This window comes from Urocitellus parryii, chromosome 4, assembly GCF_045843805.1.
Source record: "Urocitellus parryii isolate mUroPar1 chromosome 4, mUroPar1.hap1, whole genome shotgun sequence".
NCBI lineage: Eukaryota > Metazoa > Chordata > Mammalia > Rodentia > Sciuridae > Urocitellus > Urocitellus parryii.
This window is the reverse complement of record NC_135534.1, coordinates 55,932,645-55,951,546: the sequence shown is the minus strand read 5'-3', so window position 1 is coordinate 55,951,546 and position 18,902 is coordinate 55,932,645. Positions and strand designations below refer to the sequence as shown.

General features: G+C 35.3%; 1 protein-coding gene across 1 annotated transcript in view; it reads right to left on the bottom strand.

The window, feature by feature from the left end:
- Positions 1-127: 127 nt before the first annotated feature.
- Nlrp14 (NLR family pyrin domain containing 14) overlaps positions 128-18,902 on the bottom strand; it is a 31,104-nt gene continuing 12,329 nt past the window's right edge. The window contains exons 6-11 of the mRNA XM_026414999.2: positions 10,834-11,004; positions 10,195-10,365; positions 8,301-8,471; positions 6,230-6,400; positions 898-1,068; positions 128-263 (exon numbers count right to left, since the gene is read on the bottom strand). Coding sequence (XP_026270784.1) covers positions 128-263; positions 898-1,068; positions 6,230-6,400; positions 8,301-8,471; positions 10,195-10,365; positions 10,834-11,004 — 991 coding nt within the window. The remainder of the gene's footprint in view (positions 264-897; positions 1,069-6,229; positions 6,401-8,300; positions 8,472-10,194; positions 10,366-10,833; positions 11,005-18,902) is intronic.

The window sequence follows — 18,902 nt, the reverse complement described above, 5'->3', positions numbered from 1 at the left end:
AGTATCTAACATATCACCTGCAATATTTCTGTGCAGAGATTATCTTATTATGCTAAGAACCAAAGTCTTTGCCATTCTGAAGTTTTATTTAATTTTTATTTTTTCAAGTAATGTCAGGGTCTTCAAATCAGGAACACCACCACCAGGACCCATCTTCTTCACCATAATCATTACAATAGGGCTTAATGACTAAATGTGGATTGCTTACTTCAACCTCTTCTAGCAGCTTCTGGGCTTCCTCATCAAATGCCTCTTTGCACAACCTGAGAAAACAAGGTGAAATCTCTTTTCCTGAACTCAATTTTCCTATAGCCTTCCACTTCCTCTGTGAAATTTCAGTAAAAGAGACAAAAGCAAAACAAAACCTGTCTCTTAAAATAGAGAATATGAGCATGGATGGTGAGTAGGAAAGGGAACAGAGAGATGCAGTGAAGGAGATACAGTAGTCAAAGTAAAATTAAATGTAGCAAGAGCCTTTTCCTATCCAAGCAAAATAGTACTACTAATGATAATGTTGAAAATAGCTAACACATTCATTGCTTGTTATGCTAGGCCCTTTTATAAGTACTTAGCCTATACTGATTCAGTAATCTTCACAATAATCCTACATGTCAATTTTATAATTTAACCTACAGATAAGGAAACCAAAACAGTGATAGGGGGATTATCCTACATTAAACATTTAATAAGAAGAGAGATCAGAAACCATACTCAGGTAGCCTGGTTTCAGAGTGCTCAATTCAACTACTATGCTGTATTGTGTCGTTCAAAATTCAGTGTGCTAGTAGTAATCCTCCAAATGATCCAAATCAGGTTCTTAGGCCTGTGATAAATGAGTGGTTCCCCAAATTTCTCATTACTGGAAACTCTTCTCCTGAGAAGCTACTGAAGACTTACCCTAGAATTTGTAGTTTACATTCCTGAGACTTCAAGGCTTCACATAACTTCCCAATTCCTTCACTCCCTAAGGCATTCTGTGTCAGGTTCATGTTTATCAGTCTTTGGTTGCTGAGAAGAGTAGAAGAAAGATCCTGACAACAGAGAGAGGTCAAACTACAGTATTCCAACCTGTAGGGAAGAGAGACAAAAGATAAAAATGACTTTATCCCATGACAGAGAGCAAGCACATAAGGATCTGTGAGCTTTGAGTGGGATTTCAGAACTTTAAAAAAAAAAAAAAAGAATACTAATTCAAGGATTACAAGTACTCATAATATTATTACTAGGTATTTATAGGCTGAGCATATACCTTCCCTTATTATGAATTACAAGCCTATAAATATAGTCCAAAGAATAACTATGCAAGTATATATACTACCTTCTGCACCTGATGTTTCACCAACCAACTAATTTGAATATAATTTTCACCTTATGTTTACCTTGCCATTGAACAGTTGTGTGCAAGCTAAACATAAGGTTTACCTTATGTTTACATAAGCACATATGCAGGTGCTGATCATATAAAAAAATTAAGTTGCTACCCACATGGAATTCATGTTAATGTGGAAGAGAGGTGGTTACACTAATTATAACACAGCATTCATAAATATTACATAAAATACACCTTAGGGTGAAAAGCATTATAAAACAAAGGGTTTTCAAGAATTCATCAGAAAATTTAATCAATTTAAATTTTCAATCCCTAATAATGGTTCCAAAAATATAAAAAGAAAAACAGAACCAGAAAGTGAAAGACAAATCTAATATTATAATGGAGATTTAATATATTTTCATGGTCATTAACTAAGTTATCTTAAAGGAAAAAAAAATCCTTCTGAGGGCGATGTTTCCAGTAACCTAATCATCTGCCACTGGGTCCCATCCCTTCAAGGTTCCATACTTCAACACAGTCACACTAGGGCCAGCCTGCCAGCGTATGCATCTTTGAGGAACACGTTCAACTAATATGCAAACCATAGGATACTGCAACCAGCAACTCTACATACTCTTTTCAAGTGCACAGTAGAACATATACAAAAACTAACTATATATTGACCCATGAAGCAAATGCCAACAGATCTCAAAAGATTAAAATCACATACAGTATTTTCTCAGATCACAATGCTAGCGGTTAATGTTCAAAAATTAAGAAATATAGGCTCAGTGGTAGTGTTTGCCTAGAATGTGTGAGGTACTGGGTTCAATCCTCAGCACCACATTAAAAAAAATACATTTTAAAATAACCCATGTCTTTTTAAAAATATTTTTAGTTTTTTTTTTTTAAGGTGGACACAACATGTTTATTTTTATTTTTATGTGGTGTTGAGGATCGAACCCAGTGCCCCATGCATGCCAGGCAAGGGGCTACCACTTGAGCCACATCCCCAGCTCAACCCATATGTCTTAAAGAAAAATATAAGGGACTTCTAAAAATATTTTAGATTAAAAACAAAACACTGCATACAATATCAATACTTACAGAATGAAGTATGCCAGTTATGAAGGTAATAAAAAGAAACGTAAGGTTATATGATCTAAATAAGCATCCAATTCAAGAAGTTAGGAAAAATGGCAAAATCCAAAATAAATGAAAGTACAAGAAATAAGATTATATAATTAATGAAATATAAAGTATATATACAGTAGAACAGAGAAATCAGTGTTGTTCTTTGAAAAAAAAATGAAATGTGAAGCTGCTCAAATTACCAATATCAGGATTAAGAAAAGAGATAACTATTGGTGTTTTAGACATTCAACAGATAGTAAAATATTATTGGAAACTTGCCAATAAGTTCTATAATTTGGATTAAGTACATAAAATCAATAAGAAAACATACAAAAAAGTACTCAATAAAAAACCTAACCATATTTTTAAAATATAATCTAGATTTAAAACAATCTGCAATGGAAACTCTGTTTCACCAGAAAGTTTTACAAAATTCAAGTAATTCCAGTCTTATTACATTCCTCCCAGGAATCTGAAAAGGAAGCAATATTCCCAAACTCAATTTATAAAATTACTGCAACTTAGATACAAAAGCTTAATGAGGCAAGAAATGCACAAGAAATAATAACATAATCTCCATTATGAACAAAGATGTGTAAATACTTATACTGACAAAATAAGTGTCCCTCTCTCTCATTCATACACACACACACACACACACACACACACACACACACACACGAAAGAGATATGACTGAGTTGCTTTTAGCCCAGGTTGATATAACAAATGTAAACAGGTTTGGCAAATTTCTTAAGTTAGACACCTACTCAGAATTTTAAAATATAAACAAAAACTTTTCACAAGCTAGGTATAGAAAAGAATTTTTTAAATTGATAAGTGAGTGATTTACTGAAATTTTGTTTTGGATATGAGGAACAACAGAAGGAATCCCACTCTCCCTGGACATATTAATATTATATCACATATTAACAGTTATTAAGGTCATAAAAATAAAAACATAAGGTCTGAAAAGGAAAATAACATTATTCCCAAATGGTCTGACTGAATACCTAGAAAATCCAAAATAATCTAAAATAGAATCAACAAGAGAATGTGACAGGCCACATATATGAAATCAACATACAAAACCAACTGTGTATCTATGAAACACAATGAAAAAAATAGCAATTAACTATTTTTGATGGCATTAGTTTTAGAATAGGTAAACAACAAAGTATACATCCACTTCGGGAAAATTAGTAAGCTTTATTGGTAGACTTAAACTGAGAAATACTTCATTTTGGCATATCAAGAGACTCACTCATTGATAGATTCAATGCAATTCCAGTTAACAGGTAGGTGTGGCAGGTGCTTGTGCATGATAATTGATAATCTGATATTTGAAAATTAACTTGGAAATGCAAAGGAGAAGAGTCAAAATTATTTTGAAGATTATCATCAGAAATATTTTTGGAAGACTCGGTCTAGTAGACATCAGGACTTATTATAGAATTGTTCTAAGACAGTGCACTATTGGGCCTGGGGAATTACAAACAGGCTAAAGGGAAAGAAGAGAAAATCCAGTGGCAGATCCATCCACCAACAAAAATGTAACAAGTAACAAAGGTGTCCCTGCCAAGAAGGAGAGAAAAAACTTCAATGAATTTTTGCTAGAGAAAATGAGTATCTATATAGGAAATATATTAAAATGGACTTTTATATATCTCCAACCATATTTTAAAAGGTAATGAAAGATCCATCTGCTTCATAATTGCCTTTGCTATTTAGGAGATAGTAAATAGAATATGGAATATAAAGGGTGTGGGAGATGAGGAGTTTCTATAAATATTGTAAAGATGCTTCCATCTCTCTACCCCAGATCCCACTGGGCTAAAGGTTTGGGTACGGGTGAGGAATGGCTGAAAAGTAGGTGAAGTTATGGCCACCAAGATGTAATTAGGGGGCAACAACAAGAACCTGAGAAGTATAAAGAGTAGGGAGAACAATTAAAGTTCTCTTCCCCCGCCCACACACACACACAAAGTTCCAACACTACAGCCTGGCAAAATAACTATTTGGTCTTTATAAATCCAGCAACAGCTGCACCCAGAAATCTGCCTGGGTTGTCATGTCTGTCCACAAGCTGTATACATAGAAAACCTCCTGGGGATGCAGGAGGCACTGAGCTATTCTCCTGTGCCTGATGCTATCATTGGAAACCCCAATGTGGACCCCCATCATATGTGTATAACTACAACAACCAGCACAGCCTCACTTCACTTGGATTTCCTGATGCCAGAACAGTCTTGGGTTAAACTATGTATGGCCAATGAATTAGCTGTAATTATCAATGTGACTGTCTACCTCTCTTAACCAAACTTGTCTAATGGTGACCCAAATCAATTACAGCAATACATCCCAAATTAGAGTGTCCTGTGCTCTTTTGAGCCTTATGTATGTGGGGAACAGTGGACCACTTAATGTCCCTTATTGGAGATATGGGTTGCTTTGGGTCCATATTTTGCCCCATTTATTGCCACTGAAATCAGATTTGCAGGTCATTCTAAATTCCTTTGTGTGGATCATAACAGATGAAAGACCTATTAGTTCTTTTGGGATTTATTCAGTTGGCTGAATCTAGGACCCTAGCATTGTGATTGAAATCAATACTATAAGTTGGCCTCTTTCTGTACTTGGAGTTTTATCATGGTCTTCATTAAATAGTATGTGGGATTAATTGAACAGATACAGTTCCAGCTTCTATTGAGTAGATTAATCAGAGTGGCTAATGGAGTAGCACACTCATGTGAAAATTCACAAGAAGCTAATACTGTATTGTATAGAAACAAGGGATGGATATTGTTACAAGACATTTTTCCATTGATCTGTCACTCTCCCACATGTTTTGCTAACAAGAACACAAGTTTCTGATAACTCTACCAAGGCCATTTCTCAGGGCTGTATTTTCATGGAGCAACCTAAATGATAGAGTAACATCTCTCTCCAGGACGAAGAGCAGGCTTATTCTCACTTGCTCTACAGTGGCATGTTCAGGCATCCATCTGAGCCCTCCATGACAGTCCAGAAAAGCCTGGGGGAAAAGGGAACTGACATTGATACTCTTTCTAATGAAGTCCTTTTGTCTGAAAGAAATAATGTGTTTTCTTCCAGCATCCATGAAATAGAAGCAGGCTAAGTTATTAGGTTGTAAATAGGATAAAATTCTATCTCAGACATGATAGTTACAATATCAGCATTATTATAAAAGGTATGGAAACACTGGCACAGCAGCACTTTCTTGTAAGAGTCAAGGAAGATTTCTCTGGGAGATGGTGAATTCCTAAAGGCTGAAACGTATTGTGTCCTGGTTTCCCACATGGAGAATCCAATTCCTGACCTAGAGGTCAATAACTTACGTTGTACAGATGAAAATGAACTAGCCAATATCAGTTCAAGATTTAAATAAAAAACTGAACACAAGATTGAACATAAGAAGTACATAGGATCAGCGTTTATTAGATTGCAAGCTCCTTGTGTTTTATAGACATAAGATGATTAGTAAAGTATTTGATTTAAAAAGAAAAATTAATTCACGAACAAATGGAATACCTGAAGGATGAACGGAGAAGCCCAAACAGGTACCATTTACTTAATATGTATCTTTTATACCAAAGAACATGTAATACACATTGACCCATATATTTGAAATTCAGATTCTTATTTCTCAGAGTAACTTACCTTCTAGTCCTCATTGTTTTTTCATTCTCTCCACACATGAAACTACTATCTATACTAGCCATCAAACAGGTATCATTTTCCTAATGATACAACTACAAACTCACCCAAGCTTCTGAATGTTACTATTTGGATGTCTTAAAGCATCACATAGAATTTTCATCCCATCATCCTTCAGTTCATTATTCCCAAGGTCTAGGCTGTGCAGGTTTGGGTTGTTTAAAATAACTGAAGCCAGATCCAAACAACATGCATTAGTGAGAACACAACCCATTAATCTGCAAGAAATAAAAAAGAGAAGTGAATCCTTCAGTTGTCAGGCTTAGTTAACTTTGTCCTAGTAGAGCTGCCCAGACATTTGAACCTCTTCTCAATCTACAACCCAGAACACACATGGGAAGGTCTAATGTTACTAGCAAACAATGCAAAAGAAACCCAGTGGGTAAAACTCCGCCCCCCACCAACAGATTGCTACCTATAAAGCTGATAAAGAAAAAGTGATTATACCCTCGATTTTAAAAAAAATGGATATAAGCTTTTCCAAGAAACACAGATAAATTATTTACATTTTTAATAGATTTTTTGAAATTCAAAAAAGAAAAAAAAAAAGCTTTCCAGGAATCTACCTCAAGGTTTCATCTTCAAATAAGAAAGCATATGAAAAGCTGTTTCTTGCAGGTCCTCTGCATGGCCTTAAGCTTTCCCTCCTCATACTCTGTCCCCAAAGTATTTTCTAACTTTACACATGCATTTTTCTCCAAATACAACGGCAATTCTTATTCCCTTTTTCTCTCTCCCTCCTTTCCTTTGCCTAGGATATCCCTGCATGACAAAATCCTCTTCATCTTTTGAGCCTAAAGAACTTCTGTGTCCATTGTGAGGTCCTTCTCCTTGCTCCTTGGGTCCTTCTACCAATGTATGGTATACATTATGACTGGATTTATATTTATTTTTGTGTAATCATGTTAATTGAGAATGAGAGTATCACTTTCAATGGCCTTTAGTTCAATGGCCTCAGCAACTAGCTCTTATTTATGTTAACATTGGTTAAAAGAAAGGGCATGGCTTGCTTAGATGCTATGAGATAACTAAGCAAAAAAAAAAAATTATGTTTATAGCAATACCCAGGAGAGAAGTGGGCTGACCCTGAGTGTACAGATCACTTAGAAATTTAATCTCTGTAATGAAATGAAGGTATTGGATTTGCAATAATTTCCATTAAGTAAAACTTTATCTTCCAATTAAATAATCAAGGAAATTTCAGAGAATCACATAATAATCCATATCATACATTTTCCTGAAGAAAGTAAAGGTGGCTCAATCACCTTGGTGTTTACAATGTCACAATAAACTTAAACCAATTTGGAAGTGTGGTTATCATGAGTCAGCCCACTCAAGACAACTACTTCTGAGTACTCCAAGGATCTTGAGTTTACAGTTTCGAAAATCAATTCTGGGTTCATGTGCTTAATGAATTATCCAAGCTACTAGTCCCAGTGGAGGCCCTTAAGGAAAAGTGAGCCAAGATTACAAAGTGACTCCTCTACCCTGCTGCACTCTAGCCACAATATTTATACATTGAAATATTAAATATCATGCAGTCATTAAGATGATTTTAATATATATTTAAATGTGTTTCTGAAATAATATCAAGTGAACAGAAACCCTAAAGTCATGTCTATACAATAATGTATACACAAAGGCCATACATATGTATGTGTACTTGCTCACAGACCAAGAGGGGACATAGGATTAAAAATGTTGGATGTGAAATGGGGCTATAGGATTTTTTAAAAAAATATAACCCTTGCAGTTTCTTTGTAAAAAAATCATAAACCTGAGTTTAAATATAAAGAAAAACAAGAGTACAATTTCAGCTTCGTGGCTATAAATGGAAGAGACACAGATTCACAGCCAAGGAAAGAGAAAAGTGACTCCTATTTAGCCTGATGCTGCTGGGTCTTACCCGAGGGAAGCCGATATAGTGACTGATTAAAAAACAAATCTGATGGACAGACTTCTTCAGCTTGTCTCAGGCAGAATGACAGAAAATCAGCTCTATACACTTTTCCCTGATACCCAGATCTCAGCCTTCCTCACCTCGCCCCCCAAATCTCCTCTACCCTTAAGACAGCCTGTAACTGAAACTACCCAACAGTAAAGTCCCAGAAAACCCACTCCAAATCCTGAAGATTACAGCTTGGCTGCCGGAAGACATCACACAGAAGCTTTACTCCATCATCTTGAAGATAGTTTGAACCCAGGTCCAGATGCTTGAGGCTCTTATTGTGCACAAGAGAAGTTGAGAGATATTCACTGCTCAGTGAAGTGAAATGGCAGCACCTCAGCCTAGAGGAAGGACAATGTAAGGAAAGATGGAAACATTCTTCTACTGCCCAGAGATTTTTATATCTGAAAAATTTTAGCTTATAATCACTTGCCAACACCCAATCTCAAATCAGACACTCTTGACTAGCAGCCTGTCTCACATGGGACATTTATGTCTGCATCAAATTGTATTCAAGACTGGATTCATGTTCTTCAGTTTTTCTTACTCTAAAACCAACGTTAACCTTTTTATATTGAATACAGTACTATTGCAGAATAGAGCAACAGGCAGATGGCATATAATAGGAGTAATCATAATAAAATAAGCATTCTTCATATGTAATAAAAGTGGCATGTTCGATCAATAAGAACAAGACATCGTGCCATAAATTATTTTTGTACAATAGATCTGATAAGTATAAATCTTAAGACAAAATTGGGAATAATTTAACATGTAAATGTTAAATTGGAATAAACTTTGCATAATTTAACATGCAAATGTTAAAAACAAAACCATTAAGAACACAAGATAATGACTTAAGTGGATTTTTTTTTTAAGAAAGGTATTTCCAATTTTGATAAAACCTCTAGAAGTCATGAGGCAGAATCTGACCTTATGAAAAAATTTAAATTTCTATATTATGAAAATAACCATAGAGAAAGTGGAAATAAAGCAACATGCTAGGAAAATTATTTGCAATATGTAATAAGTATATGTGATATTAATAACCATAATATATATAACATATCAGAAAACATGCATAAGAAAAGTAAGCCTATGAAGAAGCAATTCCTAGAGAATAAAGAGCCTAAAACAATTTGAAAATATGTTCAACATCAAATTACGCATTATTTTTCAACTTTCTAATACTGATCAGAAAGATTGTGAATACCTAGTGGGGCATTAAAATGAAGGTCCCTAGACTACTGCTGGGAATATAAACAACCTATCTGGAACATTTGACCTCCCCAAAAAAGAAAACAAAAATCCAAACTTTGGCTTATCAATTGTATGTCTAGGAAATTATCTAGAAAAAATTAACAGAATAAGCACATTGTGATTCAGCCATACAATGGAATGCTATTATTTCTGTTTAAGGAGTATGTAATGTGTTTGTGCAAGAAACAAAAAAATACCTATATAAAAAGTTCATTCTAAGCCCAAATGACAGAGTTGCATAGTTGGTAAACTTTAGTTCTGAATTCATCATTTTCTTGTGAGATGTTAGACAAGATACATTATCTAAGCCTCACATTCTTGACCTGAGATACCTAGAATGAATGTGGTCAGTTTGACACCATCAGGTACCCTTGCACAGCTTAAATAAACTCAGCACAGTGTCAAGAATAGAGTAAGGATACAATACATGGCAGTTATTAGCATCATCATCATCATTAAGGGGTAATCATTAAGCTAGGAAAACAAGAGTCATCATTAAGCTAGGAAAACAAGAGTCAGTATTTGTTCCTAATGTCTCCATCTTAGCTTGGTGCTACTGTAACAGAACACCTGGGGAAAATTATAGAAAACAGTTCTGGAAGTTGGATGTCCAAAATTGAGGAGATATGTCTAATATCTCTCATGACCTAATCACATTTGAAAGATACCACCACCTCAACACTGCTGCATTAGAAATTAAATTTCTGATACATGAATTGTGGAAAACACATTTGAACAATATCATTTTAAATATACTTTACAATGCATATTATATTGGAAGGATGAAAACTAGTAGACACTTACACAAGGCTCTGTAGAGTACACTGTGGGTCTTTCAAGGCATCACTTACAAGCTTTACTCCATCATCTCCCAAAACATTGTCTGCCAGGCATAAATGTGTCAGTGTCTTATTGCTGAGGAGAGCCAATGAAAGATCCTCACAACCAACTTCTGTGAGGCCACAACTTTCCAAGCTGAAGGATAAACAGATGGGAAAGTATCCTTCAATTTCCACAGTCCATGTCTCTTCTCCTTCACAAGGAAATTAGCAGGTGCTTATAAATTTGATTCTTTACTATGGGATTAACCTCAACAAATCTACTTAAATTGTGAATGTCATTGTAGCCATGTACAGGATAGAGTGAAACAAAGGAAGAGGAGAAATCTAGAAAAGGAAGGAAAATAAGCTTGATCAGAAAGAAAATTATCTAAAAAGTCATGTAGAAGAGGAAAAGAGGGCTGCTGGTGTAGTTCAGTGGTATATCACATGCTTTGCATACACAAAGTCATGGATTCAATCCCCAGACACACACAGAAAAAGAGAAGTACCGAAACAGGAGGTACTTTCAAAATTCACCTAGGACTGACAAACCAGCCTGTTAATATTAAGACTCAGGCTTTTCCCTATTTAAACCATGATGAAGTTATAAAAATAGACTCACGACAGTCTCTCTAGGCAACATTTTGGATGTCGTAAGGCCTCACATAACAACTTCACGCCATCATCCAACAGATTATTGGCCGACAGATTCAGAAATATCAGGCTCTGGCTTTTGATGAGAGCCTTCGATATATTTAGACAACAAACTGCAGTTAATTCACAGAATTCCAACCTGGAAAACAAAATCAAAAAAACAGAAATGATGCATCCTACAGAAGAATGACAATCACCACTCACACCCAGCCAGAGGGTAAAGATTTGTCAGTTTGGGGGGAACCTTGACTGAAATTTCAGCTTCCCTTCATAGAATCAGTTATTTAAGTGTAAGGCTGTGACAGAGTTAAGGAGGGAAGAAAGCTTATCTCTCCCATCCCCAATTCCCCATGAAAATGTGTATGAAAGCATTTTTAAAATCTTTAATGGAAATACATTTTTAAAATCTGAGAGGTATTTCCCTAACTACAACTCTGAAGAAGATGGATCAAAGGATAACTGTCCCCTCCAACACTGATCTGTGGAACAACAGAGGCAGACAGAAGTCAGGAGGGATCTCCCATGAGCTTGCTTCCTCATGGGAATCAACCCATGCTTTCTGAGGAACTTGGTCCTTAAAAGTGAAACCAAGAAGTAAATCAGAAATAAAATTGTTTCTAAAAGAGGAAATGAAGTAGACAAAGTACACATAGAATCCTAAATAATCTTAAAAGAGATTTCTATTTGAAAATAATTTGTGCTCCATACACTGGGAGTGATATCAACAATCTGTGAGAAGAGTCAGGCAGCACAGGGTTCTTGGCAGCTGGAGCTGCTCCAGGTATTCCATTTAATAAAGGGCTTAACAATTTGAGGCACTCAGGAATCGGTTCTCTCCATCAAAATCAGGGTACACAGAGGCAGGAACAGGAAAAAGCTCCCCTTCTGCAGCCCAGAATTAGATACAATGGGTGACCTAGAGTATGACCAAAGGCTGAAAATCTTAATTTTCCCTGAAAAAAAAAAATGTTCTGGGTTGAATTATGTTCCTCCAAAAGTCATATGTTGAGATGCTAACTCCTAATGTGGAAGTATTTGGAGGTGGGTCCTTTAAGGAAGTACTTATTTACTTAAATGAAGTGAAAAAAGTAGGGTCCTAATGTAATAGGACATACTTATAAGAAGGGAAAGGGATACAAAGAGTGGGCAAGTACACATAATAAAGGCCATGTGGGGACACAGCAAGAAGGCAAAAGGTGAGAGACCTCACCAGAAATCAACCCTGTCTGCTCTTGATCTTTCAGCCTCCATAATATTGAGAAGTAAGTTTAAGATACTCAGTTCATGGCCTTTTGGTATGACAGCCTGAGCAGACTGGACACTGTATTAGCAGCCACACAGGTAGTTGGGGAAAAAAAGGGGACTCTTGTCATTCTGTTTGTACAGAACTCTTCTAGACGGGAAGATTCAATATTATGAGGACCTGTGGATAAAATATTAAATTCTTACAGAAAGATATTACACTAAGGGGCAAGTGTATTAAAAAGAGAAAACTAGGGGACATGAGAAAGTGTGTGGAAGGATTTGTTTTTATTTTTAAATGTATAGGGAGATAAAGACTCTGAAAAAAGTAACACAAGAGGAGTGAGATTGAGAGAAAGGGAGCAGGCTGAGGATGAAAGAATCCAACAAAATCAAAAAGAAAACTGCAGGGCTGGGCATGTGGCTCAAGCGGTAGCGCGCTCGCCTGGCATGCGTGAGGCCCGGGTTCGATCCTCAGCACCACATACAAACAAAGATGTTGTGTCCGCCGAGAACTAAAAAATAAATATTAAAATATTCTCACTCTCTCTCTCCTCCCTCACTCTCTCTTTAAAAAAAAAAGAAAAAGAAAACTGCAGTCCGAGTTAAAGAAAAAGAAAACTGCAGTCCGAGTTAGATGTAAAAAAAAAAAAAAAAACTAAATTAAAATTAATGAAAATAAGTTTGAGAAACTCCCAAGAAAAAAGAGGGGGAAACCAAACATTAAACTGACTAAAAATTACATAGGAAAAAATATCTATGATCAATGACCATTAGGTGCTTTTGAAAAACAGCATGAAAAAGAGAGGAAAAGAACTGAAGCCATTTAAAAAATTCAATTTAAAGAAATCCTTGCTGAATAAAAAGATTGCCCTGCACCAAAAGATTTTATGCAAAAAAAATAAAAATATATCCTATCATCATCAATGACAAGACAAAATACTACAATCTGCAGAGGCAGGGAGAGAGACTACAAATTTGGGAGTCAGGCTTTTTTTTTTTTTTTTTTAAGGTGTCGATAGACCTTTTGTTTATTTATATGTGGTGCTGAGAATTGAACCCCAGAGCCTCACACACATGCTGAGCCACAGCCCCAGCCCACCAGGCTATTCTTATACTACTATTTAGAACACTGAATGTTAGAAACTAATATAGCAAAGTAAAAGTTCGGAGAACAGGGTGGAGATCTAGGACCCTGGTAAGCTGTCATACAGCTATGAAGGCAATTGAAGGACATAAATCAAACTCTACCACTCACATACATTTCAATAAATCATTAGTTTACAATCTCACCAAGAATGTAATTAATAAAAATTAAGCTTTTTTACAATGGAAAAGGAGTTTAAGAAAACAAAACAACCTGGTAATATACATTGACAAAAATTTTGTATGTGGAAATTAAGTCTGAATAATTATATTCATGTTGTCATAAAAAAATTCAGAAAAGTATCCAAAGTGTCCAAAAGTATAAAATATGTACCCTGTAATCCCAGATTAAATTAACATACTTGAACTGTATGATAGAGGTATGCTAAATGTATTACTTTATATAAAAGTATTTTAATGTGAAAATCCTTTTGAATTGGATAACTCAGGCAATTTGGAGGGGATCTAAAGAAGAATAATGACCACCAATTAAATTAAAGAGTATTTACAAATTTCTGGACACAACTGTATATAAAACAAAAATGAAGTAAAATATCTCTCCTTTAGGAAGAAAAAATAGAAAGCTGGAAAGAATTGAAAATGTTTTTAACCATAAATATTAAATGCTTAACTATAATATATGCATTTTAAATGCTTGCTTAAATCATTTCCACATCAGAAGTTTGAGTTTCTTGATATTTCCATTTTTCTTAGTGCTAACTAATGAAATTTCACCTATGGAACCTCTTAACTCCTGATGAATGAATCTCAGCTTCATAAAATGTTCTTTATTTTGCAGCTGCAAAGAAAAGCAGGTAGTTTATAAGTCAGAAACTATTTTATAAAAGTGAATGTTTTGCTATTTGCAGTGGCATACACCTGTAATCTCAGCAGCTCGAGAAGCTGAGACAGGAGGATTCTGAGTTCAAAGCCAGCCTCAGCAAAATGGAGGTGCTAAGCAAGTACAGAAAAAACTGGGGATGTGGCTCAGTGGTCAAGTGTCCCCGAGTTCAATCCCCGCACCGTACCCTCCAAAAAAGAATTTTTTTTTTTTTTTTTTTTTTTTTTATAACTAAGGCACTCAATTACTTGGGACTTTAGAAATCATTGCTATATATTCACGATAGCAAGACTGTGGAACCAGCCTAGATGCCCTTCAATAGATGAATGGATAAAAAAAATGTGGCATTTATATACTATGGAGTATTACTCTGCATTAAAAAATGACAAAATCATAGAATTTGGAGGGAAATGGATGGCATTAGAGCAGATTATGCTAAGTGAAGCTAGTCAATCTTTAAAAAACAAATACCAAATGACTCCTTTGATATAAGGGGAGTAAACAAGGACAGGGTAGGGACGAAGAGCTTGAGAAGAAGATTTACATTAAATAGGGATGAGAGGTGGGAGGGAAAGGGAGTGAGAAGGGAAATTGCATGGAAATGGAAGGCGATCCTCAGGGTTATACAAAATGTCATATAAGAGGAAAGGAGGGGCAAGACAAGATAATACAAATGGAAGAAATGATTTACAGTAGAAGGGGTAGAGAGAGAAAAGGGAAGGGGAGGGGAGGGGAGGGGGGATAGTAGAGAATAGGACAGACAGCAGAATACATCAGACACTAGAAAGGCAATATGTCAATCAATGGAAGGGAAACTGATGTGATACAGCAATTTGTATACGGGGTAAAAGCGGGAGTTCATAATCCACGTGAATCAACCGTGTAATATGATGTATCAAGAACTATATAATGTTATGAACGACCAATAAAAAAAAAAAGAAATCATTGCTATGTCTTGTGAAAACAACCCTTAACTACTAAGTTTTGACTGTCATATGAAATAATATGTAACTCTTAACATTCAAATTAATATTTCTGAATTCCTAAATACTAAAAAATATTGAAAATATTTTGTCAAATTTAAAAAAGATCATTGGAACCCTCACATGCATAGAATAGTAGAAAAAAAACCTGATGATTTAAATAAGGTTTATCCTCTCTAAACTGATATTACAGCTTAATCCCTTTGGGGGGGTCTTAAGAGGACAGAAATTTGAAATTTAATCTGTATTTTTAGAAATGGGACTGTTAGGTGGTGATAAGAAAAGTCATCAGGGTAGATGAATACAAGTGATTGAATACTGGTGGCTTTATACAAAGACTAAGAGACCAGAGGATATACACATCCCGTCTCTTGCCATGTTACGTCTTGCACCACCTCAGAATTCTGCCAGCAAGGAAGCCATTGGCAGATTCAACCCCTTAATCTTGCACCTCCAGAACCATGAGCCAAAATAAACCTCTTTAAAATACCAGTCTGCGGTATTGTGTTACTACCAACAGAAATCAGACTAAGACACTGATTCCTGTTTTTTCTAGAGTTAGGAGGAAGTGTGTCATTTATATTAAGAGATAACTTTAGTCACCAGTAATTCTATCAAGAGAGAAACTGCTGAGGGATTATGGCTCCAAACTGACACCTAAATATAAGCCAACAAAACAGACAGATTATTTTATCTTACATTTAGTTTCTTCTGGAGAGCTTACCCAATTATTTTCTTTTTTTCTGTACTGGGGATTGAATTCAGGAACACTCAACCACTGAGCCACATCCCCAACACTATTTTGTATTTTATTTAGGGACAGGGTCTCACTGAGTTGCTTAGTGCCTCACTTTTTTTTTTTTTTTTTTTTTTTTTTTTTTTTTTTTTGCTGAGGCTGGCTTTGAACTTTGGACCCTCCTGTCTCAGCCTCCTGAGCTGCTGGGATTACAGGCCATGTGCCACCACACCCAGCCCAACTATTTCTCAATAGTAGCACTAAACTAAGGCTCATGGCTAGAAATTCGTAAAGCCCCTTAAAAATACACAAATTATAATTTTTTTTTTTATTGGCCTTATTGATTCTTGTCTATGGCTCTGACCAGATGTCATTGGGTATAGATCCACAAGGTGGCTCTACAAACAGTTGATTCAGAGCAAGGGACCCATGTTCTACCTGGAATAAGTTCTTGGTTTGAGAGTTGGTCAGGGTAGAATTTTATCAGATGCAAGATGATGTGGCTTTCCTTATGAGTTAATCCCCAGTGGAATAAGTTCTCCTGTGCTGCTAGCAGATTAAGATCAGAAAGCAGCTTTCTCTGATGGCAGTTATTCCTCAGTCATGAGGAAGTGTAACTCTGAAGATGAGCACTGCAGAAACTTGGGAGAGCTGTTTGAACATTATTTTTCTCTTCTGAAAATGTCTGCTATGTATTTCGAGGTTGCTCAAGAATTTTCCAATTTTTTTTTGTTTGGTTGTGAGGTTACTTTTATGACATCATTAGAAATTCAGGAATGACAGGAGAGTGTTGTTGCTGAAGCAACATGCAGAAGCTGTCTTTCTCTGAGAATCAGTATGAATGTACCACAGGTGACAGAGGAATTGTGTTCCTAAGAGAAGGTACCTTTTTAACAGTATAGGCTTCATGGGCCTACTCTAAATCAAGGAAAAAATCATTAGATAAATTGATTTTCTGAAATTTGAAATGTAAAAGATGGCTGGCTGTATAGCCTTCTAATTTACCACAGTGAAAACAAAAAATACAAACATGGTGTTTTAGATCACATAAGGCCATATACTGTATTTAACAGTGAAAATTAAATTTCTTAAATATCTTATGCTTACATTAATTACATTGATATTTAAAAGCATGTATGTGGGAATATGATTAGAGTTAAGTTAGCAGCATATTTATATATTGTAATCAGTTAATATTGCAATTATATACTATCTGGGTCAAGTTTTGAGGTGTCATTTTTTTGATATAATCTTAGATATCAAAGGTGGTAGTTATATTATCTTTAACGTTAAATATAGAAACAGTTTCTAAACTTTGTAACCAATTTTGGAACCTTGGAGTTATAATATTTTAAAAATAAGTTAGCAATTTATGTGTATCAAAGTTTTCTAGAAAAATTTAAGACAGAAAATTACTTTCTTACCACACATTTTCTTTTTTTTTTTTTTTTGAGAGAGAGAGAGAGAAAGAATTTTTTAATATTTATTTTTTAGTTTTTGGTGGACACAACATCTTTATTTTTTTTATGTGGTGCTGAGGATTAAACCCAGCGCCCCACGCATGCCAGGTTAGTGCACTACTGCTTGAGCCACATCCCCAGTCCCACAATTTACTTTAACACCCATTTTTTCTTCATACTATTCAAATTAAAATAGCAAAAAAACCCCAATATATTTCCTTATATTCCATGTTATTTCTGTTTTAAAAGTTAGGATTTAAAATTTTAAGTGATATTTCATTTAAGCCTAATTGGTATAATTAGTATGTATACAAAGTATACATACCATAATCAAGTTTACAAAAGTGAGTGAATACCAGAAAAATTTTTGTAATGGAGGAGAGAGGACCGATATTTAGTTTTCAGCTCTCTGCATACTGAATAATGTGCCCAGGTAGCAGAACTTCTGGTTCCAAAGTGTGTACCCTCTCCAAAGGCTATTCATATTTATGATGACTCATTATGTGCTTCATGATTGTGAATAATAAACCAGAAGGGCTCCTTGCTCCTGTAGAAGCAAAAATTTCTATTGATCCATGTTATTTACCTGTTATCCAATATTTTACTCTAGTTATTGCAGCACTGTTGTGGATATTTGCCTTTCTCAGGTATGTTTCTTTTATTCAATTATTGTGATTGCTTCCCTTATGATATATTAGTCTTCTAATTAGAAGTATTTTAAGATGTGTTTTGTCTTTATACCATTTGACACTCGTGTCTGGTGGAACCAAGAACTGCTCCCTCATATTGTTTGTGACTCCCAGTCTAAGAAGGGATTCTGGACACAATTAGGAATCATTGGCATACTTCTAATGTATTTAGTTTTCAGTTTTCCCCCTGTTTCCCAGCATATTTTAATAACTAACCTATTATTGGGCCCACAATGTGGAAAAAGTTATGAAGACATGAAGAACAGAACTTTCTCCCTTTCTTTCTTGAAACTTTAGTAAATATTGTAGTGAAACATTTCTGTGAAAATTAGTGATTATGTTTACCTTTTCAGTAAGTTCAGGTACAAAGGCTGAAATGAATCCCTCACCAATTTAAAGTTTTCTAGAATATCTTATTTCTAAATATGCAAAGTTCTGACAATAATTGGGGATCATACTCTGCAGGGCATACTTACAAAGACCCACTAATCTATTAACACTTTATTGCCCATACCATCTGGAATTGGGGAGAATAAACCATCAAAACACAATTGTGAAGAGTTCAGTTCAGTATGATTTATGCAAAAACCAGACTAAATGAGGACATTCATACTGCCACTGGCTCTTATTCCAGGATATTTAAGGCAAACAGAAAACTGGAAGTTTTCCTATATGAAATGTTGAGAGTAGGTCTGGGAGACCATCAGTTACTCTCTAGTGGCCACCCACAATGAAAAAACATCCAGTCCTTCCACAATGTAATGTTACGTTATTGCAAAAGCATCTAATCACTGGTATAAGAAGCCCTACTAGTTAACCCCCAGAGATGATTTCCCACTTGAAAGCCTGCTAACTTGGTCTTCATCAAGGTTGCAAAAGTAAATGAATGTCAGCAGAAGACTTTATTCAAACCTCAATCGAAAGGGCTCTTTCATATCTT